Raw genomic sequence first — 15,438 nt, 5'->3', positions numbered from 1 at the left:
AAGCGTTGTCGAGAATGTCCGCGCCAGCTCCGCCCGTGCTGATCCAGTCTACGAACGATACTGCGTCCGCCATCCCCGAGTACGACGGTGATGTACAACGAAATGTCCAAACGTGGATTGCGCAGGTGGAACGCATTGCTGCACTCGCCCACTGGTCCCCATCACTGACGCTCGCGACGGTGGCAACCCGGCTGCAGGGTGCCGCAAGGGACTGGCACAGTTCTTACGGTATGGCTTGTGAAACGTGGGACCTTTGGAAGGAAGCACTTGCCTCTCGTTTCGACCGGAAGCTCACAATGCAAGAGTTCTTGGACCTGCAAGCTTCACGAAAACTGCGCAGTTCGGAGACCCTAGTGGAGTACATGTACTCTAAGAATGCTCTACTGGACAAGTCTCCCTACCCGCTTGCGAATGAAGAGAGAATTTCGCTGATACTCAGCGGGATCGAAGACGACACCTGGGCGAATCCTCTCGCTGCACAGCCCTGCAGCAGCATCATTGATTTGATAGACCGCGCAACGCTGCTCGACACCAGGCGGCGTAAAGCAATAACGACGCAAACAGCGCAGTTCCGACAATCTCAAGCTGGACAACAGAGCCAACGAAACCAAACGAGGAACAGCTACGAGAACAGAGCGGCAGCTGACGACGGACGTCCCGGGCCGAGCGATCAGTCAATGCGGCGCGAACACCGAGAACCAGTTCGAGCGGCGCGAGCACGAGCCTGCTTTAACTGCGGCAATATGGGACATTTGTCGAGGGAGTGCACCAGACCCAAGACGGAGGCCACAATCCACGCGGAACGACGCCGAGAAGCCAGATATGACGCAGGCAACGCCGGCACAACCTCCAGGCAAGCCAACTGCTTCCTGCAATCGACGGGCGGCAGCCTACCCATCGTGAAGGGCTTCGTTGAGGGCCGACAGGTCAGAGTCTGCATAGACAGCGGCTCCAACGTCTCCGTCCTCGGCGAGAGCTCCGTGGGCCCTGAGGTTCATCCCCGACCCTGGACGTCTCCCGAAACGATAGAAGTGCTCGACCGGTGCATCAGACCCGCGAGAGTGGCGACTCTGAACGTGACCATCGGAACATCGACCGTGCGACTCGAGGAGGTGGTGATCGCGCCGTTGCCAGGCGCCATGGATCTGATTCTTGGTTCGGACTGGCGCCGCGCTGCGAATGTTGACGTCACGTTCCACGCCACTAACGACGTCACCCTCGTCCCCGTTCAGCCTTCGGTGAGTGAGCCGTCGGGTCACGCACCAAGCGCACACAGTGCGCATCGCGTTGGAGAGACTCTAATAACAGCCTTTAGCAATCGCAGGGTCCTAGACGAACTACCGGCGAGCGATATCGGCTTCGTACAGCTAAAGACGAAGGACCCCGGTCCTGACGAAGATTACACCAATCAGATCGAAGAGGCAGTATCCAAAATGTCCCGCGACGCGAACGCCGACGAACGAGATGAGCTGCGCTCAATTCTTCATCGTCACCATAAGGCGTTCACCACGAGGAAGGACGCGCTGGGGCTATGCGCTCACGCTGAGCACAGCATCGATCTCAGAGACAATATTCCCGTCGCCTCAAGGCCATACAGATCCTGTCCCGCTGACCGCCAGTTTCAAGAGAGCGATCCCGAATGCCAAAAGTTCCGGGCGGAAGCAGGAACTGTTAACTCCATCTACGAAGTGGAAGACGACATCGTGGTGAGAAGATCGATCGAGGGCGGACGAGCTTGCAAAAGGGTAGTGGTCCGTGCGGCGCTCCGAAGCAGTGTAATGACAGTCTTTCATGATAACAACGGACACTTCGGAAGCAAGAAAACGAAAGCCTTGATCCAGCGGAAGTATAGGTGGCTATCTAAAGTAAAGGACCTCCGCCGCTACATCGAGTCATGTCACACGTGCCAGATGATTACCTCACGAACGACTCGAGCTGAAGAGTGCCTCAGCCCCAGAAAAGTTCTAAACGAGCCCAATGTTGTCATCTCTCTCGATCACATGGATCCCCTGGATGAAGGCGAAGGTTATATCCTCGTATGGCATCGACCACGCTACAAGGTACATGGACGCAGCAGCAGTGCCAAGCACATCTTCCAAGTACTACCTGGAATTTCTTACGAACCGGTGGATCCCACGATTCGGCGTTCCAAACATCATCCCCGGAAGATCAAACGAAAAAACTGTAAACGTCGAACAGCTGAGGAAGTACAAAGAACGCGCCTTGGACACCGAGGCACTGACATCGACGGACACGTGCGCCTGAGGACAGTCGCAAATTTTGGGTAGGCCGTGTGAGCGGCGCGCACTCTCGTAACTTGGCCGTCACGCATTTTACGCCGACCTGTCAGACAGCGAGCTCCACTGCCGCAATCCCGTAGATCACGAAGCGCCCCGCATGGTACTTTGCTCCCCGCAAGAGACCCTTGTGTAAACACGAGGAAAGACTCATCGCACCGATGCTCCGCCATGGTTTCTGGAACTGTAAGAAGAGACCCACGAGTAGGCACGGGGGTTCGAGCGAGGCGAGAGAGAAGAGCCGGAGGCCAGCCGAACCAGAGAGACGGCACGGAGACGCACGAGAGACGCGGCCGAGGAAGGCAGCAACACGCTTCACGCCGACGCTCTGCAGATAATAAACAGTTTGCATTTGAGAAAGAATCCAGCCTTTTTTTCATTTGCTGTCAAAAAAGAAAAAAAAATAACGAGACAAATAAAAACAGAATATTATTGTACGCACTTAAAAGCAGGACACTGCGAAAGCTAATGACCTCAGGGGAGGCTTTGGCGCAAAATCTCAATGTGAAATCTTCCAAGAGGAGTAGAACGGGCAACGCAAAACTCCACGTGCCACTACAGATACGAAGTAACGGCCGAGCTGAAAGAGCGCGGCCCAAACCCTCCGGCGTCCTTGGCTCGTCGTAGTCGCTACTGCTTCCTGGCGGCCACCGGTCTTACTAAAGAGACGCAGATGCTCTCGTCATTCCTCGGGGGCTGAAGAGCGCGCCTGCCCGGGAGACGAGGCGCAAGAACATGCACACAAGTAAAACAGCGGCAGCAACAAAAGGGAAGCCACGCGACACGCCGAAGGAGCAGTAAATAACACCAGACGGCGACAGCTGCGAAGTTGAGGGGGCCGTCCCTCGCAGCATCCGCGCCCTTGCCCATTTCAGTCACGAGCCGAGTCTCGAGAGTCTCTCCTCCTCCGACGACGACTTAGCTCAAGTGGCTTTACCCTGCGAGAACAAGTGCTTGCACAGCTCGCGTCTCGCCGATGCCGTGCAGTGCGAAGAAGGCTTAAACCTCGATTTAGCCAACGGGGAACGAGAGCTGGCTGCTCGTCCAATCTTCTAATAGAAAAAGGAAAGAAAAGAGAGAGAGAGGACCAAACATTCTGCGCCGCAATTACTTTCATAATGTTCCTGTTCCCTGTGCAACCTCCCACATGCGCTCAGAGATCACTTTCTTCCTCTTTCTATTCCCTCTTTCCCTTAACCCCAGTGTAGAGTAGCGAACTGGACGCTCGTCTGGTTGACCTCCGTGCCTTTCCTCGCCTAGCTTTCTCTGCTCTATTCAGCTATGACGAAGACTTTTTAAGAAAAGCAGAAAATAAAAATAAAATAAACCCTATAATTGTGGCCATTGTGTAACACACACCTAGAAGTCATGTGTATATATATGCCAGTTAAAGACAACAAAAATAATAATGAAAAGTTATTACGCTACGAAAAGAAATAGCCTCTGTTCACGTGATGAGTGGATGACACGCCATATTTATGTTTACTGATGAGCAAAAACAAGCGCATTGTTATTACTTTTGGCTAAATGTATTCCCTAGATTGCAATATCTGCTTTTCTTTTTTTGCTTGTGATTACTCTATCACACCCCCGCGATCGTACTAGCATGTAATCTATGTATTGCGCTGTTCCCACCGCTAGCAATTGCACTTGGCGAGTTATTCCTATAGACCCTGCTTTGCAGGAACTGTTAAGTGCTATCCGGAGAGTAAGTCTCGTGAGAAGACACCGATCCTCCTCCTGCCCCTACCTGTGGGCGTTCTTGTAACGTCCAAAATAAAGAAAACAAGCGAAGACAACAACAACAACAAAAAGCAAAACGTCGGAAGATTAGCAGTGGACAATTAGCGTGCACTAACATCCCGCCATCTGTAGCTCCCGCATGGGTCTGCCACTCGGAGGCGCCGAATGTACGCACTCGGGCGCTGTAAAGCACCGGGCACGCAAATGGCCCCGTGTGCCATGCGACCGTAGTGAAAGCGATGAAACAGATGACATGCAGTGACGACTGGTGTGCTTAATTTCCGACGGGAACACGCTGTCAATAGCAAAAGAACTCAACCCGGTGCAAGATGCACTTGCGAGAATTCCCTGCTGCGAGGCGCCCACTGCTCCACGCGGATAAGGAACCTCTCTGAAAGGGGTGCATGGTTTTTAAGTGCAAGACTGACACGGTCAATTCGGCGTCGTCGCCTGTGACGACATTCCTTGCCGGTCGTCCGCGCCAACCTTTGTCGTCTCACAAGTCGAAGATGACCACGCTTTCCCAGGAAGCACTGGCCGAATGGGGTCTGTTCGCACAGGGCAGCTTGCAACTGATACAGGCGGCAATGTTTTTTTCCCGCCTGACACCTTTAGAGCGGCAGCGCCATCTCTCGGTAAATAGAGAACGATTCGTCCGCCACGCTGCACGGTCACGTCGCAAATGATAGCTTATGGGGTTTTACGTGCCAAAACCACTTTCTGATTATGAGGCACGCCGTAGTGGAGGACTCCGAAAATTTCGACCACCAGGGGTTCTTTAACGTGCACCTAAATCTAAGCACACGGGTGTTTTCGCATTTCGCCCCCATCGATATGCGGCCGCCGCGGCCGGGATTCGATCCCGCGACCTCGTGCTCATCAGCCCAACACCATAGCCACTGAGCAACCACGGCGGGTCGCAGTAAGCTAGGGCAGCGGCGAACACGCGCAAATCGAGCAACGAGCACGCAGCCGATTTAATCATGCAAATGCCGAAAACCATTCGCCCAGCTACAGGGTCGGTGAGGAAAGGTCGGGGCGTTTGGCGGCAGCGTCCGCGAGACGAGGTGGGCAGCAAACGAAGGGCTGAGCGACGCGGGGTCTGCCTTCGCTTCTCCGCCCGTCGTAAACACAGGTGCGAGTAAACAAAAAAAAAAAAACAAGGGGGGGGGGGGAGGGCTTCTCCTTCCATCACGATCGAGAGCGCGGCCGTGTTTATGGGCCAGACACGCGCGATAAGATCCTCACGGCAGCAGCGCAGCTTGTTTGGACAACGGCGTTTATAACGCTATCGAGAAAAAGCGCGATGAACGGGCGCCATGACGCGCATCTGCACCTTATGAAACGGCGCCCTTGTCGGAGCCATTGAGGAGACAGCGCGTGCAGACGCGGCATTTGCTCTTCGCAAACAACGGAGGCCGGGAGGGAGGCACTTGAGGGCAGTTAGAGGACTCGTAAACAAGGGCTCCACTGGATACGCGTTCGAAAAAGAAAGAGACAGCTAGTCTGCTTGAAAATAATGGGCGGAAAAAGTGAGATCGCAATGCCCGCGCCTGATTATATATATAGTAAGCAAAACATTGTACGTACTGCACAGTGAACGCGTCGCTTTCACATCAACGGCAGAAACACATTAGCGGTAAGCCACTGGGAGCGGCCACTCGGACCTGCCTCATTTGACAGTGAGCTGACCGAGGCACAACCTCGATGTTTCACAATGGCCGATTTGTTATTTCGAAAGGTCCAACTGCACAGTAGCGAACTAAACAGCGCAAAACTGCGAGTAAAGAAAAGGCAATAACGAGGGCGGCAACACTCAGACGAACGTACTTACTGCTACAGAGAGCAGCAACAAATACTTAAAATGGCGCTTAAGATATTAGAAATATTCAAAATACTTCAATACTATAAAAAATATGCAGATCCAACGTACAGCTCGGAATCTATGTGAAGCTGTGAATGAATTGTTACAAATTTGCCCTTCAAGCGTATCATTCCTGGAATAAAGCAAATGGCTTTCTAAAAGCGGCTTACATTGGGAATCATCGTCGATAGTTCCTGCGCGCATATATATATATAGTCATATAATGAGAAGCCAACAAACACTGACACCAAGTACAACATAGGGGAAATTGCATGTGCTTAATAAATGAAATAAAGTAATGATAAATTCATGGAAATTAAAGTGGATGAAAAAACAACTTGCCGCAGGTGGGAACCGAACCCACAACCTTCGCATGTCGCGTGCGATGCTCTACCAATTATACCAATATATATATATACCAATATATATATATATATATATATATATATATATATATATATATATATATATATATATATATATATATATATATATATATATATATATGAAAGTTTCCTTAGACCTGATGTGCCGCTGTTTCCCCTATTGTGAGCTGTCGTTGTTCGTAGCACCACAATATGACGGTTGCTACATCATGCACTCTGTACTCATAGTTATCCTATATAAGATAAAAGCGAGTTGATAAGGTGCACAATGGCGAGTTAAATCGTCATTGTGCACTTTTCTTTCCTTTTTTCCACCTTTTTTTTTCTTATGCAGAGCACCATTGCAAGCGTAATCAAAAATAATTTATCTTTAATGTGCTGTTTACACATATAGGAAAGGCGATTTTAAAGAACGACAAGGTCTTCCGGGGCGCATAACTATACAATATAATTAGTTGTTCCATGTTCTTCCCCGTTCGTTATTCGGAAGGTAATAGAGGCTCCCCCAGAGTACCTAGTTTTTCTTTCTTCGATGTCAACCGCTGTTGAGCCACCTTACGTAGCTTTAGTATCTTACTTTTACATAGAGCCCTTTACCTATCCATTACGTTTTCCCATTTATTTTCTTTTATGACTGCACAATCTACAGGATCGGCCCACATCTTTTGTACTGCACTGTCTCCCAGATAGTGCCTACATTTACAGTTCAGTGAAGCCGCACTTCCAGTTCCTGTCTTAGGCGCGCGCAGGTTGAAGGAGCGCATCTCCCGCTAATTACACTACAACTGCTCCGTGCATAGTTCTATCCTAGTTTGGTGCGTAGTTTTTCGTTCCAAGCTTCATTTTGACCCCCTTTTCATTGTCCTACATACACCAGAAGGCCTCTAATATTCTAATTTACGAAACGAAAGCGTTCACATACCCAAATCCCCCTAACCCCCAAATCAATCTGAATTCGCCGAAGGAGAAGACCTTGTCTACAAAAAATCAAAATGCGCAGTACAGCCTAAACCTCAAGCAGTGGGAAATGAACGACGTTCAGCGGACGCTGGCTGACTAAGCCAGCGGGCGTCCAGGACGCCAACTGTGAACGTATATTCCTTCTGGAAGTGATCGGGTGAGAATACGGCCCCGGAAAATCAACACGTGCTGCGCGTGTTGTCGGCCCCACTGAGTTCCAGCCTACCGGTTTGCTTCGCCCCCGTCGTGGCGACAACTCCACCCTCCCCTATCCTAGCCTACCCCCCCCCCCCCTCCGCTCACCCCGCTCCCCGTTGGAGTTGAGCCGCGCTTCCTCAAAGGCTGCAGATGACAGTGCCAACCTTTCGCTTCGCCATAAAGAACCACTTCTCTCTTTTTCCCGCCCGCACTATATACGCACATGCCACGATCGGCTCGCGCAGAGTTTGGGATAAGCAAGCAACCAAGCGAGATAGCAGAATGAAAAAGCGCTGGGCTGTCACAAAATGAGTGAGGAATCGGCCGACCTCCAGTTCATCAGTGGGACTGCACGGCCTGTCGAGCTCTTATCTCAGCTCCGAGCCTGACATTTACGCGTGTTTTCCTGCGCTCTTCTTTTGTTGCGTAGAAACAATGCGGCACGACCGCGGTAAAAAAAAAAGAAGAAGAAGAAAACAAGAACAAAATACTATATGGAGGAGACATAAAGAGGACAAAAGACACGAATAGTGCACAGCTGGACGGTGCGTAACGAGGTCCGACGTCGCGGCTGACACACACACACACACACACACACACACACACACACACATCCATCGCCCACTGCACGCAGCCGATGACTTCGAGAGCTATATTGTCAGTCACGGAGACAGGCCAGGCACAAACAAGGCGACGATAGCGGACAATCAAGTGTCGCTACCTGGCACTACACAGTGACGGTTCTCCGGCGCCGTCTGCAGCGGTGAGGGCCAGACCGCGCGCGTAACACACAACACAAGCGAGCGACACGCGCCGCCCCCTTTGGCCAAGCAGGCTTCCCGCTACAACTTCCCGCATGCGCAGCGCCTAATGCGCAAGGACAACACGCGTGTACAGTCGAGCGCCTTGTTCGTCTGCTCCCTGTAAGGTTCCCACCCTCATTTACGCGAATACCACGCTCTCGGTGACCACGACAATTTCTGGCCAAGGCGAGCTGCTTAAGCTTTCCTGTCGGCATCACTGGCCGCCACGTGCCTTCGGGAACGCAGTCGCTAAGCGAAAAGCTCGAAGCCTGGTGACCGGCGGCCGCTCCACTCGCACATCAATGCGCTTACGGATAAAGGACCGAAACAACAATTAAACAGCGCGAAACGTGCTCAGAGTCCCGCGCATAGCCGTAAATGTGCGCAGGCGAGTATCAAAGATGCGACTCGAGAGTGCCACGGGCAGCCATGCGCCATTAGAGGCAATTTATGGCGCGCATCGTACGGTGATCGCCGGCTCTCCTCCCTCCTGCGAAGTCACACGCGCCGCGCTGCCATTCCAATCAACCTGCACACGCACCGCCCTGGGGGCTGCCGCTCGCGCCTTCCTCCCCCGCTCACACGGGAGCCACCGCCGCAGCTTCGACGTCCTCACCCCCCCCCCCCCCATTCCCTCTCCTCCAACCTTCGCGTCCCAGCTCGCGCTCCTCGCCTTGCGGCGCTTCCTAATCCAATAGAGTGCTGGCCCGAATTCCCGGACAGCCGGAGCATCTGCTGCCCGATCCTGGGCCCTTACAGGAGAAAGTGAGCCGCTGCCCCAGGGAAGCCAAGGAAGCTCCAGCTCCTTCGGGTGCGTGCGTCTGTTGCGGGGATGTCGGTCGCGCATAAGCGAAGGCGACCGTCCCTCTGCGCGGGGTCAGCGTTCGGAGAAAACTATCCTCGCCGAAGCAGAATGTGCAACAGCCGCGAGACCGATAAGACACAGAACGGAGAGATAAGGTGAAGCAACGTCGAATCTGTCTCGCAATGGTTCTTTTTCTTTCTTTTCTTTTTTTTTTTAATGCGAAGCTTTTTTCTGCCTCTTCCATCGACTTTCCCACCGCTACTGCTGTGGCTAGAGGCCGTGGCCCGTGATCCCGACCGCGGCAGCCGCATTTCGACGGGGGCGAAATAGGAAACGCACGCGCACTTAGATTTTTGCACACGTAAAAGACTATCACGATGTCAAAATTATAATCCGGAATCCGCCACTACAACGTGCCTCGCAATCCGATTGTGATTTGGCACGTACAGCCCCATAATCCATGTTTAATACTTCTGCCACATGGTGATGTGCCATGTGAGGCAATGACAATGCTCAGCCCTCTCAGAGGTTATGAAATATGGCGCACAACAACGCCTCAAGCAAACACCTCTCCCTGTGCGCTTTGTGTACTACGCAGACAGACAGCAGTGGTGTACGAAAGGTAATGTTTAACATCAACTCACCACTCTCGTGTTAGACTAAACGTCGAAGAAATTAAGTTTTTGCCATCAACATCACCGCTAATTATCATCAATAAAAGCAACCAGCACAAAAAGCTTCCCTTACATCAATTCTCACAGTGTGCGAGATCTGTGTGCTTTCTTTTTTTTTTTTTGCGACTACTCTTCCAAGAACAAAGGAATGAAACTCAAGATCCATCACCATACTTCCTTTAGCTTCTTTCAGTTATGCACTCTTCTGTTGTGATACGACATTTTTCCATGTATCAAATACAAATATTATTTATACACTTTATGAGCCAGAGGGATAGGCGGATCCAAGAGGTTTGATATTTTGTTAGTCCCAATCCTACAAAGTGACACTCACACCAGAGAAAGCACAAGGGAAGGTAATTGTTATGTTTAATTGAAATGTAGCAATAATGCAATAATAGCAATAGTAGCAATAATAAGTTAAATGAAACCAAAGTGGATGAAAAGATGTATTCCTAGAACAGGAAACAGACGCTGACCAAGGTGGGTGAATTTTTTTTCCTTAACTGACGTTTCACTCCTCGCACGGGAGCCTTGTTCGCAATGAATCTCATGAGCTGGCCATACACTTCGCGAAGATTGATGAAGTCGAGGGTCTGACGAAATCTCGTCTGGTCAGAAAGAATCATTTAAGAAGGATAGAATCCAGATATACATAAAGAATACTGCCGTAAAAGGAACTCATATTAACCTCAGCAGTTATGGTTCAAATGAAGGGTGAAAAATCTGCCAACTTTTCCAAGAATGTCAACAATAAACACCAAACTTTACTAATGACTGTGAGGCAATGCTCGTGGGGAGAAGGGAACAGACAGGACAGTAGGCATTATCAAAGCTAAGTATGGCAAACATAGCTGATAGGTTAACCAAAATCACAGTGCCACATCCAAATCACAGTGCCACATCGGGGCTTGGTCACAGCATGCATTATCTAAAGGAGCGCAAGAAGGAGGAAAAGCGACACAGTTCTTTGGAGCCTATTGCACATCACCAACAAGAACTCCCTGGCCTTCGCCACAATGCCCTCCAGACTGCTGCAAATATACGTGAAGCCTGCAAAAGCCTCAGAAGATGCCGTGCTTGCCTTCTTTGTCAATGAGCAACAGTCCAGAAAGGAAGTACGAAGATTGTTAGAGAGGAGGCAGAGAATGGGTAGACCTGGTTGCTCGACCCATTCAGTCATTCTTCACTCAAGGCAGCTTTGCATGTGCAAGAGAAGTGCAGGAAATGGGAAAGGCGATGCCGCAAAGCCTGCCTCATTTGGAGTCTCTTCAATAAGGGAATGGCTACAACTAGACATGGCAATGCTTGCAGAAAAAACTGGAGAAACGTAAATTCAAGGTATGGTACAGTGTGCTTCTGATATTTGTGATAAATATACATTGTGCAAGTTCATCCACGCTGACAAGTGATTCAGGGTATGCAGATGCAAAGCCACACTATAGTACGGAAGTGTCAAAACGAATTTTACGTAATAGGCTTCGAAATTTAGCCTAGTTTAGGTCCAGACCAAGTGTAATAAATGAAGCCACAAGAGTACGTGAAGGCCCAAGCACGAGGATCAGACAATCCATGTACTACCCATCATTCCCATAGTGGTTGAACGATCGCAGCGCCAGAGTTCCCACTAGTAACTGTAGGAAGCTCTATGAATGAGGCCAAGGAAAGCAAAGAGATATAAGAAATATATATACATAAACGTACATTTTTCAGAAGCCTGGTCATAAAAGAAGAGTAGCATTTTTCAACAAATGTTCGCATAGTATACTACATAATACACTTCATTTCTCCTGTGCTTTCCTTGGCTTTCTGTGATTGATCCGTGTCATGCGGTGCTTCTAAATTTGTCATATTTCTTCTTGTGAAAAATGAAAAATTGCATGGAATACATGGGAGCAGCCAAAATAAATGCAGGGAAAACTTACGGAGGGCTGGCCACTTTCCTAGGGTCAAGAAGATGCTTTGAGTCACCTGGAAATAAGAAAATCAGTAACCGTTCAATTGATTCTCAATGGGTAACATAGAAGCAGTCACAAATGCAAATCTTGAGGACACGCTTTTCTGTGATGCATTTGTTGCAGCCGCCTAAATAATAACACTGACACTGAAGACTGACAAAAACGACAATGGATGATAACTGAAGCACACTTAAACAGACTGCAGCACTTGTACTCATTAAGAGGTACTTAAATATAGCATTAGTATACATTATTTGCTCATTATGACAGCCCAACACATGAAGATAAAGGCAAGAAATTTCATTTTGAAACAAATTCGCACACCAACATATATCTGCCCATGATTTGTCTGTTAAATGGCAACCTCCAGAGAACTAAAAATCGCACACCAACAGATATCTGCCCATGATTTGTCTGTTAAATGACAACCTGCAGAGAACTAAGAAAAATCATTGCAATCTTAAAAAGAAAGCTCATGCCGTTTCAGAAACCTTGGCAAATACTGTCCTGTCAAGTCTACTGTATATTGTGCTTCTTCTTGCCATATCAAACAGGAAGGAAGCAGTATGTCTTAATAACAAACTGATCTGCATCTGAAAGTTCTAACTAATCGCAGAATAGCCCTACTATCAAAGGATTTGATCTCACAAACTTCATGCAGCAACCTTTTTTTGAATCCTTAAACTATAAGTAGAGTTATTGCACCAATACTTGGCTTTCTCCATCTCTTTGTCTCCACTAGCACGCTGGAAGCTACACAGTGTAGAAGCCAGGAGTGCAAAAGGCCCGACCGAAAATTTGAGCGTGACAGTGGCAAAAAGGCTTGACGTGGCACTCCGTGGTCGCCATAGTAGGCTACGCTACGCAGCACACCACTGTCATCTTGGAGGCCACGCGCAGCTGCGGCAGCTACATTCAGTGCAAAGATGAAATCATTTTCCTGTCTTTTTGAGCTCATAGACATATATATTTTTCATTTATTAACTAAAAATGATCAATTATCTATTACTGAGGATGCTATCACGATCATGAAATCAACCAATAGCGTTGGTGGGCCAGCTGCTTTCGGTGGCGGTGCGTGACAGCAATGCGGAAACGAGAAAAAATGGGTTTTTGCAGTTTCTGACACGAGATTGTAAATTCCTTGCTGCATGCGGTGCAATAATATTTGGCTCACATGTTCAAGGCAGCCTCTATGACAGGACGCAATGTTTTCTTATTAGTATGTTCAAAATGTGTTTCAGGACTCCTTTAAGCTGCCCTGCTGCCCAGTGTGCTACCATAGCACAGGGCACCAGCTTAGCTCTGGCCAGCTGCAGTTGCCCAATGTGCAAAATGTACAAGCATATATTCGTGGCTCTGCAACTGAAAGGCAGCCATAAGTACAACCTAAAACCTAATTTCCACAAGGAGGATGTCACATCTGTGTGATTATGGCAGGTAATGGCATTCTTCACAAACCATAATTTCCGAGTGGCTCTGATAAGTACTATAATAAAAGAAAATTGTTATCAGAGGTAGCAGCAGTCTCTGCATTTCCATGTAGCCAAGTACTTGTTAGAATATTACTGCTTATTAGAAAATGTGAGGGAAATGTGATTGTATACATGTGCATCTTGCTGCCGTAAATGTTGAATAGCCAAGTATCAACTGCCAAACAGAGCACAACACAACTGGGAAAATGTGTAACTTACCACTTTCATCTAGGTGATTAGGCACTGGGTCCTGAAAGTAATTAGAGCCAGACATCAGGTGCGCGCTAGCCACCTCATTCTGCTTTTGGCTTGTGTAAGGAATAGCCAAAAATGTGTTGACATGTACTGTCCATCAAGTGTGTGCCCATTCATACACTGAACAAAATGAGAAAGCATACACTTCAATAAGACGTTTTGTGCACTTGCTAGATGCAGCATTACAGTTTTAATAATACAGGAGGCATACAAACAAATTCACTCGACCTCTTGGGAGATGCAGTTACAGTGTCAGAGTTGTAAAGAAATCTGACGTTGAAACAAAGCGTACACAGATGTTCCTTTCACTTCTGCCTGCTAAGCCTACAAAGGACAGCTAATAATGAACACTGATAATTCAGTAACTCTACTATTTAATTTTATCTGAATGATGTTTATGTTAACAGAGCACAAAAGATGTAATAAGGTAAAGGTAGAAGAACTGACAACAATCCTGGAATTGCAATTAGGCTACTCTTACAGGGAATGAAGGCAGGTGAAACAGAAAGCACAAAAAAGCACAAAAAACAAGCAACACCACCCTGAACTTTCCCTACCAACTTATCCTGACCCATTCAGACGCACGTCCACCAAAGTGTGATAGAGAAGATGTATAGGCGTAAGGCATATTTACAGAATGTTTACAGTGGACAACATGACTGAAGCGCCGCACACGCAAGCGTCCCACACAATCGTCATCCTCATCTCTCTGCCGAGCACCGCATTCATCCATGTAAGGATTGCTCCATAACAACATAAACAGAGTCTGTTCAAGGCCAGATAGCCACAGAGTCAATAAAGAATGACTGGATTTAATTTGAAGTAAGCAAAAAATAAACATGCCAATGTGCATCTACTCCTTCTGCACAGTAGTCGCCAATGTGAATCGCAGTGCAATGTACGCAGACATCATCAATGCCAGAGCTTGGGCATGAAATTTGAAAAGGGAAGTCCGTCCATTTTCCCTAATTCGCAAAAAAAATTTTCTAGTACGCAAAATTCTTTCCCTCCACCTAAAAACGCAAGAAGAGCTTTCAAATATATAGCAACTTAATATTTCATTGTAATGCCCTTTTGACCACATTAAGGATGCTCTTGCCAGGCTCCTGGTAAGTATTACAACGCTCTGGTTTATCAACAAGAGGAGGTTTGCAAGCCAGTATACCTGCACTGGGGATGTAGGAAAAGAAGGCCGGCATTCTTCCTTTCGTGGGGTTTCAATGGCTGTCAACACCGGTGGAACTTTCTTCATCTCCTGGATAAAGAAATCAGGAGCAGCAAGCTTGCAAATACAAATTTACAATGCTACTAGCAGAAACTAAAGACAAAGGGGGTGGGAGGGTCACCTAAAAAGTACTTGTGACACTTGTAACAAACTGTTAAAGATAAAAATTGCCTTCAATAGTGTACCTCCAAGCACGTGAGCTTTGAAACGATTGAATGGAAATAGTTCATAGCAAAGCTGCGATGCCCTTTATGTCTTATCCTACAAAACTTTGGCCAGAAGGTAAGCGTGGCAAGAATTACTACCAGTGGCCACCGTTTACTAAGAAAACATCTCCACCACAGCAACGAAAATCCAGTATCGCTGACCTTAATGCACTGGTGCTGTGGTGCTACTGACAGTAGTAATGAAACCAAACACAGGTCACTGACCTTAAGGATGCTTTCCAGTTCCGGAAGTGTGCTGCCGGTCTGAAAGACATGAAAACAGAATTCTGGAACACGTGGATAAAGACAAGATAAATGTTTATGAATGGAAAATTTTTCTGCCTTGATTACTAAGGGACAAAATATGAATGTGTTCCCTAGTTCTCAAATTAGTGTTTGAGTCAATGAGGACAGAAAAGTTTCAATCTATACATTGAGCAATATTTCAAAAGCATTATTTTAATCTAGGAAAAAAAAAAAGCTTTCATAAATCATATGCCTTGGCAGCATTCAATGCAATGTCAATCTTATTCTCCGCACAGAAGCTCACGTCTAAGTGTGTTATCCTGTAATGAATAGTCATTCAAGA

The 15,438-nt window shown here is 48.0% G+C and overlaps 1 protein-coding gene across 3 annotated transcripts in view; it reads right to left on the bottom strand.

The window, feature by feature from the left end:
- Positions 1 to 15,438, bottom strand: part of LOC135903897 (AF4/FMR2 family member 4-like) — a 209,078-nt gene that overhangs the window by 74,258 nt on the left and 119,382 nt on the right. For 2 of the 3 annotated variants that reach the window (XM_065434347.2, XM_065434346.2), the window contains exons 6-9: positions 15,075 to 15,113; positions 14,584 to 14,673; positions 13,383 to 13,413; positions 11,656 to 11,701 (exon numbers count right to left, since the gene is read on the bottom strand). In XM_065434347.2, coding sequence (XP_065290419.1) covers positions 11,656 to 11,701; positions 13,383 to 13,413; positions 14,584 to 14,673; positions 15,075 to 15,113 — 206 coding nt within the window. The remainder of the gene's footprint in view (positions 1 to 11,655; positions 11,702 to 13,382; positions 13,414 to 14,583; positions 14,674 to 15,074; positions 15,114 to 15,438) is intronic. The other variant, XM_065434348.2, reaches the window with a different exon arrangement.

This window comes from Dermacentor albipictus, chromosome 3 (genome assembly GCF_038994185.2).
Source record: "Dermacentor albipictus isolate Rhodes 1998 colony chromosome 3, USDA_Dalb.pri_finalv2, whole genome shotgun sequence".
Lineage (NCBI taxonomy): Eukaryota > Metazoa > Arthropoda > Arachnida > Ixodida > Ixodidae > Dermacentor > Dermacentor albipictus.
This window is presented reverse-complemented; position numbering and strand designations above follow the sequence as displayed.